The sequence below is a fragment of the Rhinolophus ferrumequinum genome, chromosome 3 (genome assembly GCF_004115265.2).
Source record: "Rhinolophus ferrumequinum isolate MPI-CBG mRhiFer1 chromosome 3, mRhiFer1_v1.p, whole genome shotgun sequence".
NCBI lineage: Eukaryota > Metazoa > Chordata > Mammalia > Chiroptera > Rhinolophidae > Rhinolophus > Rhinolophus ferrumequinum.
The window spans coordinates 8686409-8698711 of NC_046286.1; the positions used below are offsets into that span (position 1 = coordinate 8686409).

General features: G+C 37.2%; 1 protein-coding gene across 1 annotated transcript in view; it reads left to right on the forward strand.

Annotated features, from left to right (window-relative positions):
• The window catches only part of DNAH8 (dynein axonemal heavy chain 8), a 335302-nt gene that overhangs the window by 108518 nt on the left and 214481 nt on the right, over positions 1-12303 (forward strand). The window contains 2 exon segments of the mRNA XM_033102419.1: positions 921-1034; positions 8532-8594. Of these exon segments, the coding sequence (XP_032958310.1) occupies positions 921-1034; positions 8532-8594 (177 nt within the window).

The window sequence follows — 12303 nt, forward strand, 5'->3', positions numbered from 1 at the left end:
TTAGTGAAGCCCAACTTTCTCTTGTCCAATGGAAAAAAATTCACGAGTTGTTCTATCTCTTCAACTATTAGCGTTAAACCCACTAACCCATCCTTTAGTAGAGATAGACAATTCTATATTATAATCACTATTCAGCTTAAAGTAATATATGTTCCAACCAAGATAGATGCTATTGTTGAGAGCAGTTAAGAGCAGGGGCTTTGGAACCCCACTGCCAGGTTTTGAATCTTGACCTTGCCTGGTGCTAGAGCCTTGAGGAAATTACTTGGCCCCTCTCTGCCTCATTTATCTTACCTGTAAAATGAGTATAATATTAGTGTTTACCACACAGGGTTGTTGCAAGGATTAAATGAGTTAACATATGTAAAGAGCCTGGCAGATAGTAAGCATGAATTAAGTGCTAGGTATTATGATTGAAGGTTTAAGCAGAAGCTTTGAAGACCATTGTGGAGGGTATTTGCTTTTTTTTTTTTTTATACCCAGAGTAATACCCTTTCTTTTAGGGAATAGCCCCAACCACAGCAACCGTGTGAATCTACTAGACATTGCTAATCCCAGATCTTGGGCTGGCCTGAGAGAAAGCATGTGACCCAGACTGTGCCTATAGAAGTAACTGCTTCCTTGGCCACAGTGGTAGCCTGAGATGAGTCAACCAGAAAACTTCCGACTGCAGTTAGAAAAGATGGCTTTGCCTCTTGGGTCATGAACTAGATTGATTTGAATCTTCTGTTGGTGCATTTGAGTTGTTTATTTCTCTGTTTTTGTTTTGTTTTGTTTTTTTGTTTGTTACAAATGACATTACAGAGACATTTTTGTTCATATAGGACATCTGTGGAATAACAAACTTTCTGGAATAGAATTGTACTTTTTGTTTAACACATTAATTTCACTCTCACGTTGAGTATTCTGTTTTATTCTAGGTTTCTGTACAAGATGACCTTGTTCAAGTGCAGCCAAAATTTAAAAGTAATCTATTTGAGTCTGTGGAAGTTTTTCGTGAGGATGTAATGAACTTTGCAGAAGCATATGAGATGGTACTTTAAGTATTTGCCTGCTTTGTATTAAAATGTTCACTAGTATGTTTATATGAAATGAAAGTGAGGAACCCTGAGAAATATACTGTGATTTGTACATTGTATGTAAGAGGCCATATTTGCATATTAATAGCTATCAAAAAGGGAATAGTTTCTCCTTCAAGCATGTTTTATAGAGTTAGAAAGAAGATTTAACTGTTAAAAGGAGAAACAACTTCGAAGATCATAGAAGTAGCAAAGGGTCTGGTTTTACCCTTTCTCAGGGCCAGAATTCTCATAGTTGAAAATGTAATACAGTTGTCAAAAGGCTCCAAGAAACTATACATGCCCTAATATCAGGATATTATGTAACTGATTTTTTTTTTTACTAACACTTAGAGAACCAAATTGTCACTGAAAGTAAATAATAAATATCATACTTGGTCATTCATTCCCACAAACTATTCCACCAGGTATAACGACTGATTCTACCTCTTTGTTGTTAAACTCAGAAGTTAGATATATTTCCCTAAAATATTCAACTTTCTTTTAGTGGTCATAATGGATCTGGATTCATAAGACATGTAAGCCCTTGGTGCTACTTATGTAACACTTTCTTTTTTTAAATTTCTTTTTATTTTTAAATTAAGTTTATTCATGTGACATTGGTTAATAAAATTATATAGGTTTCAAGTGTAAAATTCTATAATATTATCCATATATTGCATTGTGTGTTCACCATGAAGAGTCAGATCTCCTTCTGTCACCATATATTTGACCCCCTTTACCCTTTTCTACCTCCGCTCCTCTCCCCTTACCCTCTGGTAACCACTAAACTATTGTCTGTGTCTATGAATTTTTGCTTGTTTCTTTGTCTTGTTCATTCGTTGCTTTCAGTTTTGTATTTCACATATGAATGAAATCATATGGTTCTCAACATTTTCTGTCTGACTTCTCTTAGCGTGATAATCTAAGATCCATCCATGTTGTCATAAATGACAGTATTTCATCTTTTATGGCTGAGTTATATTCCATTGTGTGTGTGTGTGTGTATGTGTGTGTGTGTGTGTGTGTGTGTGTATCTCACAACTATTTTATCCATTTATCTATTGAAGGACACTTTAGTTGTTTCCATGTCTTTGTCACTGTGAATAATGCTGCAATTAGCATATATCTTTATGGATAAATGTTTTCAGATTTTTTGGATAAATACCCAGAAGAGGGATTGCTTGGTCATATGGTAATTCTATTCTTAACTTTTTGAGGAACCTCCATACTGTTTTACATAGTGGCTGTACCAATTTACATTCCCACCAGCAGTGTACAAGGGTTCCTTTTATTCCACATCCTCTCCAACACTTAATATTTCTTGTTTTGTTGATAATAGCTCTTCTAACCGGTATGAGGTGATATCTTATTGTGGTTTTGATTTGCATTTCCCTAGTAGCTAGTAAAGTGGAGCATCTTTTCATACATGTATCTGTTGGCCATTTGTATGTCTTCTTGGGAGAAGTGTCTGTTCAAGGTCCTCCGCCCATTTTTAAATCAGATTATTTTTTTTATTGTTGAGTTACATAATTTCTGTATATATTTTGTATATTAGCCCCTTATCAGAGGTGTTGTTTACAAGTATCTTCTCCCGTTCTGTTGATTGCTTCTTTGTTTTGTTGATGGTTTCTTTTGCTGTGCAGAAGATATTTAGTTGATATAATCTCATTCATTTATTTTTGCTTTTACTTTCCTTGTCTTTAAGGTCAAATTCATAAAATCCTCTTTGAACCCAAGGTCCATAAGTTTAGTACTTAATGTTTTTTTCTATGCAATTTATTGTTTCAGGTCTTGTATTTAGGTATTTTATCCATTTTGAGTTAATTTTGACAGATGGCAGTCCAGTTTCATTCTTTTGCATGTTGCTTTCCAGTTTTCCCACCACCATTTATTGAAGAGACTTTCTTTTCTTTGTCGTATGTTTTTGGCTCCTTTGTCAAAAATTATCTGCCCATTTATATGTGGGTTTATTTCTTGGTTTTAAGTTGATCTGTGTATCTGTTTTTCTGCCGACACCATGCTATTTTGGTTATTGTTGCTTTGTAGTATAATTTGAAGCCAGGGAGTGTGATACCTCTGGCCTTGTTCTTTTTTTTTTCAGGCTTGCTTCGGCTATTCAGAGTCTTTAGTGATCCCATACAAATTTGATGATTTTTTGTTCTATTTCTTTAAAAAATGCCTTTGGGATTTTGGTGGGGGTTGCATTAAATCTGTGTATTTCTATGGGTAATATGGCCCTTTTAACTATGTTGATTCTTCCAATCCATGAACATGGAATGTCTTTCCATTTCTTTGTGTCTTCTTCAATTTCTTTTAATAATGTCTTGTTCTTCTTAGTGTGTAGGTCCTTCACATCCTTTGTTAAGTTTCTTCCTAGGTATTTTATTCATTTTGGTTTTTTTTGTAATTGCAAAAGGAATTGTTTTTTCATTTCTTTTTCTGAAATTTCATTGTTAGTATATAGGAACACAATGGATTTTCGTACACCGATTTTGTGTCCTGCAACTTTACTGTATTTGTTTATTGTTTCTAATATTTTTTTATTTTGGTGGCATCTTTAGGGTTTTCTATATATAGAGTCATTGCAAAATCATTGCATGTCATCTGCAAAAAGGGACAGTTTAACTTCTTCATTCCCAATTTGAATGCCTTTTATTTCTTTCTTTTGCCTGATTGCTTTGGCTAGGACTTCAATACTATGGTGAATAACACTGGTGAGAGAGGGCATCCTTGTTCTGTTCCTGATCTTAGAGAAAAAGATTTCAGTTTTTCACCATCAAGTATGATGTTAACTTAGGGTTTGTCATATATGGCCTTTATTATGTTAAGGTACCTTCCTTCTATACCCATTTTGTTGAGTGTTTGAATCATAAATGGATGTTGTATCTCATCAAATGCTTTTTCTACATCTATTGATATGATCGTATGATTTTTATCCTTTATTTTGTTTATGTGATGTATCACATTGATTGATTTGCATATGTTGAACCATCCTTGCTCTCCTGGAATGAACCCCACTTGATCGTGATGTACGTATAATATTTTTACTGTAGTGTGGTATTCAATTTGCTAGTATTTTGTTTAGGATTTTTTAACTGTATTCATCAGATATATTGGTCTGTAGTTTTCTTTTTGTATGTGTGTTATCCTTACCAGATCTTGGCATCAGCAAAATGTTGGCCTCATAAAATGAGTTAGGAAGCATAGCCTCTTTTTCAATGGTTTGGAAAAGCTTGAGAAGGACAGGTATTAAACCATCTTTGAATGTTTCGTAGAATTCACTAGTGAAGCCATCTGGTGCTAGACTTTTGCTTTTTAGGAGGTTTTTGATGATTGCTTCAATTTCCTTACTGTTGCTCAGTCTATTTAGATTTTCCAGTTCTTCATGATTCAGTCTAGGAAGGTTATATATTTCTTCTAGGTTATTGAATTTAGTGGCATATAGTCTTTTATAGTATTTTTGTATGATTCTTTGTATTTTTGTGGTATCTGTTGTCCTCTTTCGTTTCAGATTTTGTTTATTTGCATCTTTTCTTTTTGTTTCTAATCAGGGACTTGTCATTTTACTAACCTTTTCAAAGAACCAGCTCTTTGTTGCATTAGTTTTTTTCTGTTGTCTTTTGTTGTCTGTTTCATTTAATTCCGCTCTAACTTTTATTATTTTGTTCCTTCTGACTTTGGGTTTCATTTGTTTTTCTTTTTCTAGCTCTTTAAGATGTAATGTTATGTTGTTTATTTGGTATTTTTCTTGTTTCTTGAGATAGGCCTGTAATGATACAAATTTCCCTCTTAATACTGCTTTTGCCACTAATTTTGATACAATGTATTTCATTCTCATTTGTTTCTACTATCTTTTGATCTTTCCTTTTATTTCTTCTTTGATCCAGTCATTCTTTAGTAGCATGTTGTTTAATCTCCACATATTTGTCATTTTTCCCACTATCTTTTGGCAGTTGATCTCCAATTTCAAAGCATTGTGGTCAGAGAATATGCTTGGTATGGTTTCAATCTTCTTAAATTTGTTGAGGCTAATTTTGAGTTCCAATATATAGTCTTGATAATGTTCCATGTGTACTATAGAAGAATGTATAATCTGTTGTTCTGGGATGAAAATCTCTATAAATCTCAATTATGTTCTTTTGGTCTAATGTGTCATTTAAGGCCGATATATCATTATTGATTTTCTGTGGATGATCAATCCATAGCTGTCAATGGAGTATTTAGGTCCCCTACTATAATTGTGTTTTTGTCAGTTTCCCCCATTAGTTCTGTTGGTAGTTGCTTTATATATTTTGGTGCTGTCTGATTGGGAGCATATATTCTGATAAATGTTATATCTTCTTGATGTATTATTCCCTTTATCATTATGAAATTCCATTTTTGTGTCTTGTTACCTTTTTTTCTCCTGAAGTCTATTTTATCAGATATAAGTATGACTACACCGGTTTTTCTCTGGATGCCATTTACTTGGAGTACCATTTTCTACCCTTTCACTTTGAGTCTATATCTGTCCTTGCTGTTGAGGTGTGTCTTTTGAAGGCAGCATATGGATGGATTTGGTTTTTTGATCCAATCTGCTATTCTGTGCCTTTTTATTGGTGAGTTCAGTCTGTTTACGTTTAGGGTGATTATGGATACATGAGGATATCCTATAGCCATTTTATCTTTTGTTTTCTGGTAATTTGGTGTCTCCATTGTTTCTTTGCCCTTGTGTATCTGTATGTAATTTTAGTTTGGTAGTGTTCTATGATTTTTCTGTCTGTTTCCTCTTTTTTTATGTTATGTGTCTCAGTTCTGGATTTTTTTTGTGTGTGGTTACCATTAAGTTTATGTAAAAGAAAGTTTCGTATATGCAGTAGTCCCTTTTTCTTTAGCATGCTTCTCATCTCCATTCCCCTTTGTAAATTCAGACCTTTACCCCCCCGTCCCTTTTATGTTTTTTGGTGTCACAAATTATCCCTATCTATGCTGTGAGTTTATTTCCGAGTTGCAGAAGTTATTATCTTCTCTTTTTCTTTTTTGCCTTCTTTAACCCTTTTGTTATATTTAAGTGTATAGTGTCCTATTCTGAATAAACGTTGCAGTTTCCAACTTCTGTCTGTCTGTTTGTCATCTTACTCATAGTTTTGTATCCTTTTGCCTTTTTGTTTCAGGTAGAATAACTCCCTTCAGTATTTCCTGTAATGCAAGCCTTGTGGTGGAAAATTTTCTCAGCTTCTGTATGTCTGGAAAGACCTTTCTTACTCCTTCATATCTAAAGGATAACATTGCTAAATATGTTGTTCTTCACTGGTAATTTCTTTCTTTTATTCCTTTGAATATTTGTTTCCACTCCTTCCTTGCTTGTAGAGTTTCTGCTGAAAAATCTGATGATAATCTAATGAGGTTTCCTTTCTAAGTTACTGTCATTTTTTCCTTGGCTGCCTTGAGAATTCTTTTTTTGTCATTAATTTTTGACAGTTTTAATATAATGTGCCTTGGAAAAAGCCTTTTTTGCATTGAGATAATTGGGTGTTCTGTTTGCCACTTGGATTCGAGGATCCAGTTTTTTCTATAGGTTTGAATAGGCTTTCTGTTCACGTCTTTCTCTTTCCTCCTTCTGATATACCAATTATTCTTATATTGCTCTTTCTGATGAAGTCAGATAGCTCTTGCAGTGTTCTTTCATTTCTTTTAACTCTCAAGTCTCTCTCTTTTCCATCCATGTCATTTCCAGATTTCTGTCTTTGATATCACTAGTTCTTTTCTTCATCTGGTCAGGTCTCTTTCCTAAGCTTGCTATTTCATTCTTTATCTCTTTTACTGAGTTCTTCATCTCCAGAATTTCTGTTTGGTTCCTTTTAAGAGTTTCAATCTCTTTGGTAAAGTATTCATTTTGCTCATTGATTTTATTTCTGAGTTCGTTAAACTGCCTGTCTGAGTTTTCTTGCATCTCATTGAATTTTTTCAGAACTGCAGTTTTGAGTTCTCTGTCATTTAAGTCACATATTTCCTTGAGAATTCTTTAAATTCATTTTAAATCCATATCTTTAAATTAATTTTCTGGAAATTTTGCATTTTCTTTCTGACTGCCTTGGTACCTTCGTTGTCCATGGTACTTGATGGATTCATTCTCGACCTAGAAAAATGGGAGTGAACTCTGCAGCAGGTTGATAAGAAAAGGTCTTTCTTTTGTTTTCCAGTAGGTGGTGCATTTTATTTTCTCTTGCAGATCTCTGCTGGGTGGTGGGAAATACCTTGCTTTCCTTGGGGAGGTGGGTGTCTCCTCTGTGACCAGGTCACCTTGATCTCAGGGCACCACCCGTGTGGGAGCAGTCCTAAGGCAGGATGCTTGGGTCCCCAGAGAGTGCGCCTGCAGCCTGAATCCTCCGCTCTCCCTGATGGGCAGTGAGCTCCAGGCTGGGTCCTTGGCACCCATCTCTGCTCTTCTCCCTTCTATCCTCCCCTGTTCGCTGATATGACCACCTTCAGATGTTGCGATGTGCGGATCTCTCAGACATGTTTATGTGTTGCTCAGGGAATCTTTTGTTGAATTATAGCTGTTTAACTTGTTGTAACTTAAATGAGAGAGATCAAGGGGACACTTCACACCGGTATGCTTCTGATGTCACCTCCAAACCTTTCTTTTTTACATATATGAAACTTATCTCTTTTAGTTGGATTAGTCAACATTTGATTGCTCTATCATTCTGTTATACTGAGAATCTGGTCTATTATTTTGGCCATCCATAATATTAATTATACAGACTATCTATCCTTTTTGCAAATATTTTCTGCCTCATGCTACCAGAGACTGCTTACTCCTTCTTCCAAGTTTTCAACCTGTGTGAGTCTCTATTTCCTTATAGGGTTGAAGAATTAGTGAAAAGAGGCTGTCCTCAGAATAGAATAGATAACCACTGTGTTTCCCCGAAACTAAGACCGGGTCTTATATTAATTTTTGCTCCAAAAGACGCATTAGAGCTTATGTTCAGGGGATGTCATCCTGAAAAATCCTGCGAAGGCTTATTTTCCGGGTAGGTCTTATATTTTTGGGGAAACACAGTATATATCAGTTATTCTAATGTGTGACCACAGCATCATATGAAACAGTTTTGGTGGTACAAACTTCATACAGGATGAAATTTTGTCACATTTTTTATTAGCTATGTCAAGGTCTTTTAAAAATGAATGGAAGATGGAGTGATGCAAATGTTCTAAAATTGGTTGTGGTCATGATTACACACCTTCATTACACAAAAACCATTTGATTGTATATTTTAAATGAGGGATTGTATAATATGTAACTATCTCAACAAAGCTTTTACAATAATAAAGGAAAACTTCATGTACAGGACAAAATAGACCATTTAAATTAAAAATAATATTTATTTATTTATTTAAAAGGAAATAATAGATAAACCCCCAAAATTGATAAATACATACTCATATGATTAGGAATTAAAATGGAGATTACATTATTCATTACAGGAAGGACCCATGGTTCCAAATATACCACCCCAAGAAGCTAGCAACAGGCTACAGATATTTCAGGTAAAACTACATTCTTTTTATTTTGTTACATTGAGAGTGTGTTCTTATTTTTTTAAGTGATTTTAGGGAAATCATTATGCGTTTTACCTTACAATGGAAATGTTAATGTTTAAATGCATGCCGATTTTAATTATATTCTAGTCTGCTAAGTAATGTAATTGGCTTCTTTTATTGTGTCCATCATGATCTTTTCCACAGAATATCTCTGTATTTTTAGAGAATAAGAGTTTGATTTTGAACTTAAGTTTTTACCTTATTCTAGTTCCAAGCATCTCATTTGTATGTAAAGTGATAAAAAAAATTAGAGAATAATAAAATATAGCAAATCGGATTTTAAATATTGACAAATGGTTTCCCTGTCTTCCCTCTGTATCCAGTAATTTTTTTCTTCCGTATTTATCACTTTCAACTTCCCTGTTCCTATGGTCCTACATCAGACCATACAGTACTCATTGGATCAGGCCAACCATTCACCATCTTTTTCTACACTCAGATCGCTGAGCACATCTAGAGAAAAATCACATACTCATTTGGATGAACGTTTTACAGATTCATGGATTCCCACGTATATGAGCTCCTCAGGAGTATCAGGCAATTCGGTGATTTGTTCCTGTTCTCTCTCCTGTTTCCTGCAGTGGCTGTCTGATATGGTCGTGTTCTCCTTATGGACCTTATTCCACCTGCATTCTTAGTCATTAAAAAGTTATGTGTCAGATGCCTACTGTGTGACTTGGTCGATAGAAAGATGATTAAGAAATGGTTCTTACCTCTAAGCTGCTAAAACCTGGTAGGGGGACAGAGAACTAGAGAGAGAATCACAACACCGTGTGGTGAGCTCTGTAATCTAGTTCTGAGAACTCGTGTTATGGAAACAGATGTGAGGAGCTCCCAGCCCAGATGGGGGCTGATGGGTTAGACGGAGAATGCTTCCTGGAAGAGAAGGCATCCAAGCTGCATCTTGAAGGACTCATTAGAGTCAGGGGAAAACAAGTTAGGCAGAATTTGTGTTTTGTACAAAGGCTCAAAAATGAGTAGATAAGCAGGGAGCTTTAAGGAGATGTAAGGAGTATAACTTGGGTGCAGTGGGCAAAGGGCATAGTGATGAGGGCCGGAGCAGCAGTCACTAAGGGGAGGGTCTTGCGAGCTTTAACAAGGAGCTCACAGCCTGCCCTGAGGGCTGGAAGGCTCTAAGTGGGAACCGATATGGTCAGATTTGGATTTTTAAAACAGTCGTGTTTTTAAAAGATTTCTCTGACATTGGTGTGGTGAACGGTTTGGAGAGAGGATGGTCAGTCTGATGGCAGTTTCAGTAATACACACAAGACATTGAAAACATTGATACCAAGCAGGTGGCACTTGGAATAAAGAAAACTGAATGGATCATGAGTATAGTAGAGAGTGACTTGATAGGTTTGGAGCTTGGGTTGAGGGGAAAAGATCAAGGTTTCTAGCTTGGGCAAACAGATGAAGGTAGAGCTGTTCACTGAAGTATAAATATGGGAGACGAAGTAGTTTGGGGATTTTTTTCAACGGATGATCTTGTCTCCAAATTGACAGAGGAAATTTAGGGTCTGTGATGTGAACTTCGGAGAGGTGTGCTCCCCTTCTTATCCATGGGGGCCCTTTACTTTGTCCCTTATCTCTTCTTAGGTAGACCCTTTTACTCTTCTTTATTTTTAACCTCTTCCTGTTTATTGAATCTTCCCAATTAGCATGTTAAAAACGGTTTGTCTTTCCTTCTTAAAGTTCAGTAACAATAATAAACCTCTCTCTGTTCTGTAGCCCCCTGTAGACCTCACTTTTTCTTCACTGGGTCCTAATTCCTGCATTTATGCTCAGCCCGCTTCTGTGGTCATCCCGCCAGCAGACACAGAGCTGTTGTCCAGAAACCAGTGTTTTCTTCTGTACTCAGAATACCCAAATTTTGCAGCAGATCGAGCCATATGAAAGCTTTCTGTAGTTTATGCCCTAGTTTTGCCACATACTGGGTGGGTATTTCTAAAAATCCCTTTACCTATGTCAGAAGCTACTTTATATCACTTGATAATTCGGTTTTTCACCCTCAGCAAATAAATCGAGTCAGTAATCTTGTTCTTGTTGCTTTATGTGTATGTTCCACGGATGGTTTAGGCTGGTTCCATGCACCCTTTTGCCAAAAAGGTTCAGTCAAGTTATATGGAATCTCAAGTTGCAGGTTCTCCTGAGAGTGGTAGGGATAGTTCAGGCTTTTTCTATCATGAACAACTGGTATTTATCACATGGCATCTAACTTTCAAGTATCTCCCTTGATTTGAGTGTTTTAAAATAAAAAAATCTATGCTCTGATCAGAACGGTGTTTCTCCAGGATCATTGGAATAACCAGGAATTGTAGCTGGTCCCTTGTGGAATAAATGTATGCAAAGTAGACGAAATCATCTGTCACAGAGCCCAGTGTCTGTGCCTCCTGGTTCCAGGGAGGGTAGGTCTAGCCTAGCAGCTCTTGTGGATTTTTATACAGTAGTTGCTTGTGTTGACAAGGATTGCAGCAGGCACAAGCCTTGCACTTAAATGTGATATCCTCAGACAAAAAGCCTTGTTCCTTGTCACTGTTAGGATTCTTCTCTCCCCAGAACTGTGGAGGTCACTCTTGGACTAAAACACTAAAACCAGCTCCCCCCATCACCCTTGCCAGCACTTTCTGCTGGACCATAGTGGAGGCTGTGATCCTTTGCTACCTGAAGTCCTCAGGTTTGGATCCAAAGTCCCAGGGAATGGCCTGCCTCTCTGGAGGAGCGAGGACTTAAAACTGACCTGCTCACCGGGTGGCTGCTCGCTGAGCCATGTGGAACCCCTTAGCAATCAAAGCAAGATGAATAATGAAAAGAGATAGTAATGTTGGATGAAGATAAATGCCAAGGACAAAAAAAAAGCAAAAGAAAAAGCGGGGAAGGTCCATAGAGTGCTGGGCTGTGTGTATGTGAAGTAGAGGTGAAATTTAAAAAAGAGTCTTCAGAGAAGGACTTCTTGAGAAGGTGACATTTGCGTAGAGACCTAGAGAAGTAAGGGACTGAGCCAGGCAGATATCCAGAGGAGCAGCTTTCCAGGCAGAGTAGGGGGGCAGAGCAAGTGCAAAGGCCCTGAATGAGAGCACATGTGAGAAGCAACAAGGGGCTCAGTATGGCTGGAGCAGAAGGAACGAGGAGAGAGTAGTAAACAGTAAGGCCAGAGAGAGGTAAGGAGGGGCAGACCAGAAGCCTTGCCAGCTCCGGGAAGGACACTGGCTTTGACTCTGAGTGAGGAGGAAGACGTGATCTTATTTATGTTTTCAGTGGATCCCCCTGGCTACTGTGTTGAGAATAGATTACTGACAGTCACGGGTAGAAGCAGGGAGACTAAGTAGGAGGCTATTGCAGTAATCCAGGTGAGAGGTGAGAGCAACTTGGACAGAGTGGTGGCATTGGAGTTGAGAAGTGGTTGGAACCTGGGTACATTTTAAGGGTATCCCCACTTCCTTGTCTCTCCCTCAGGAATTACCAATTTGTTGGTCAGCACCTGGGACTTGAATGTGTCCTCCTATTACCAAGGGTATGGTCACTTCCTTGAAAGTACAGTGTAGGGCCCATCTCTGGCCTTCTTTTGTCTTCTGTTCTGCTTAGACCTGCGGGTGTGAGCCAAGCAGGCTGTTGGCCATGCACCTGGATATGTGACTTGGGATCAGATTTGCAGAGC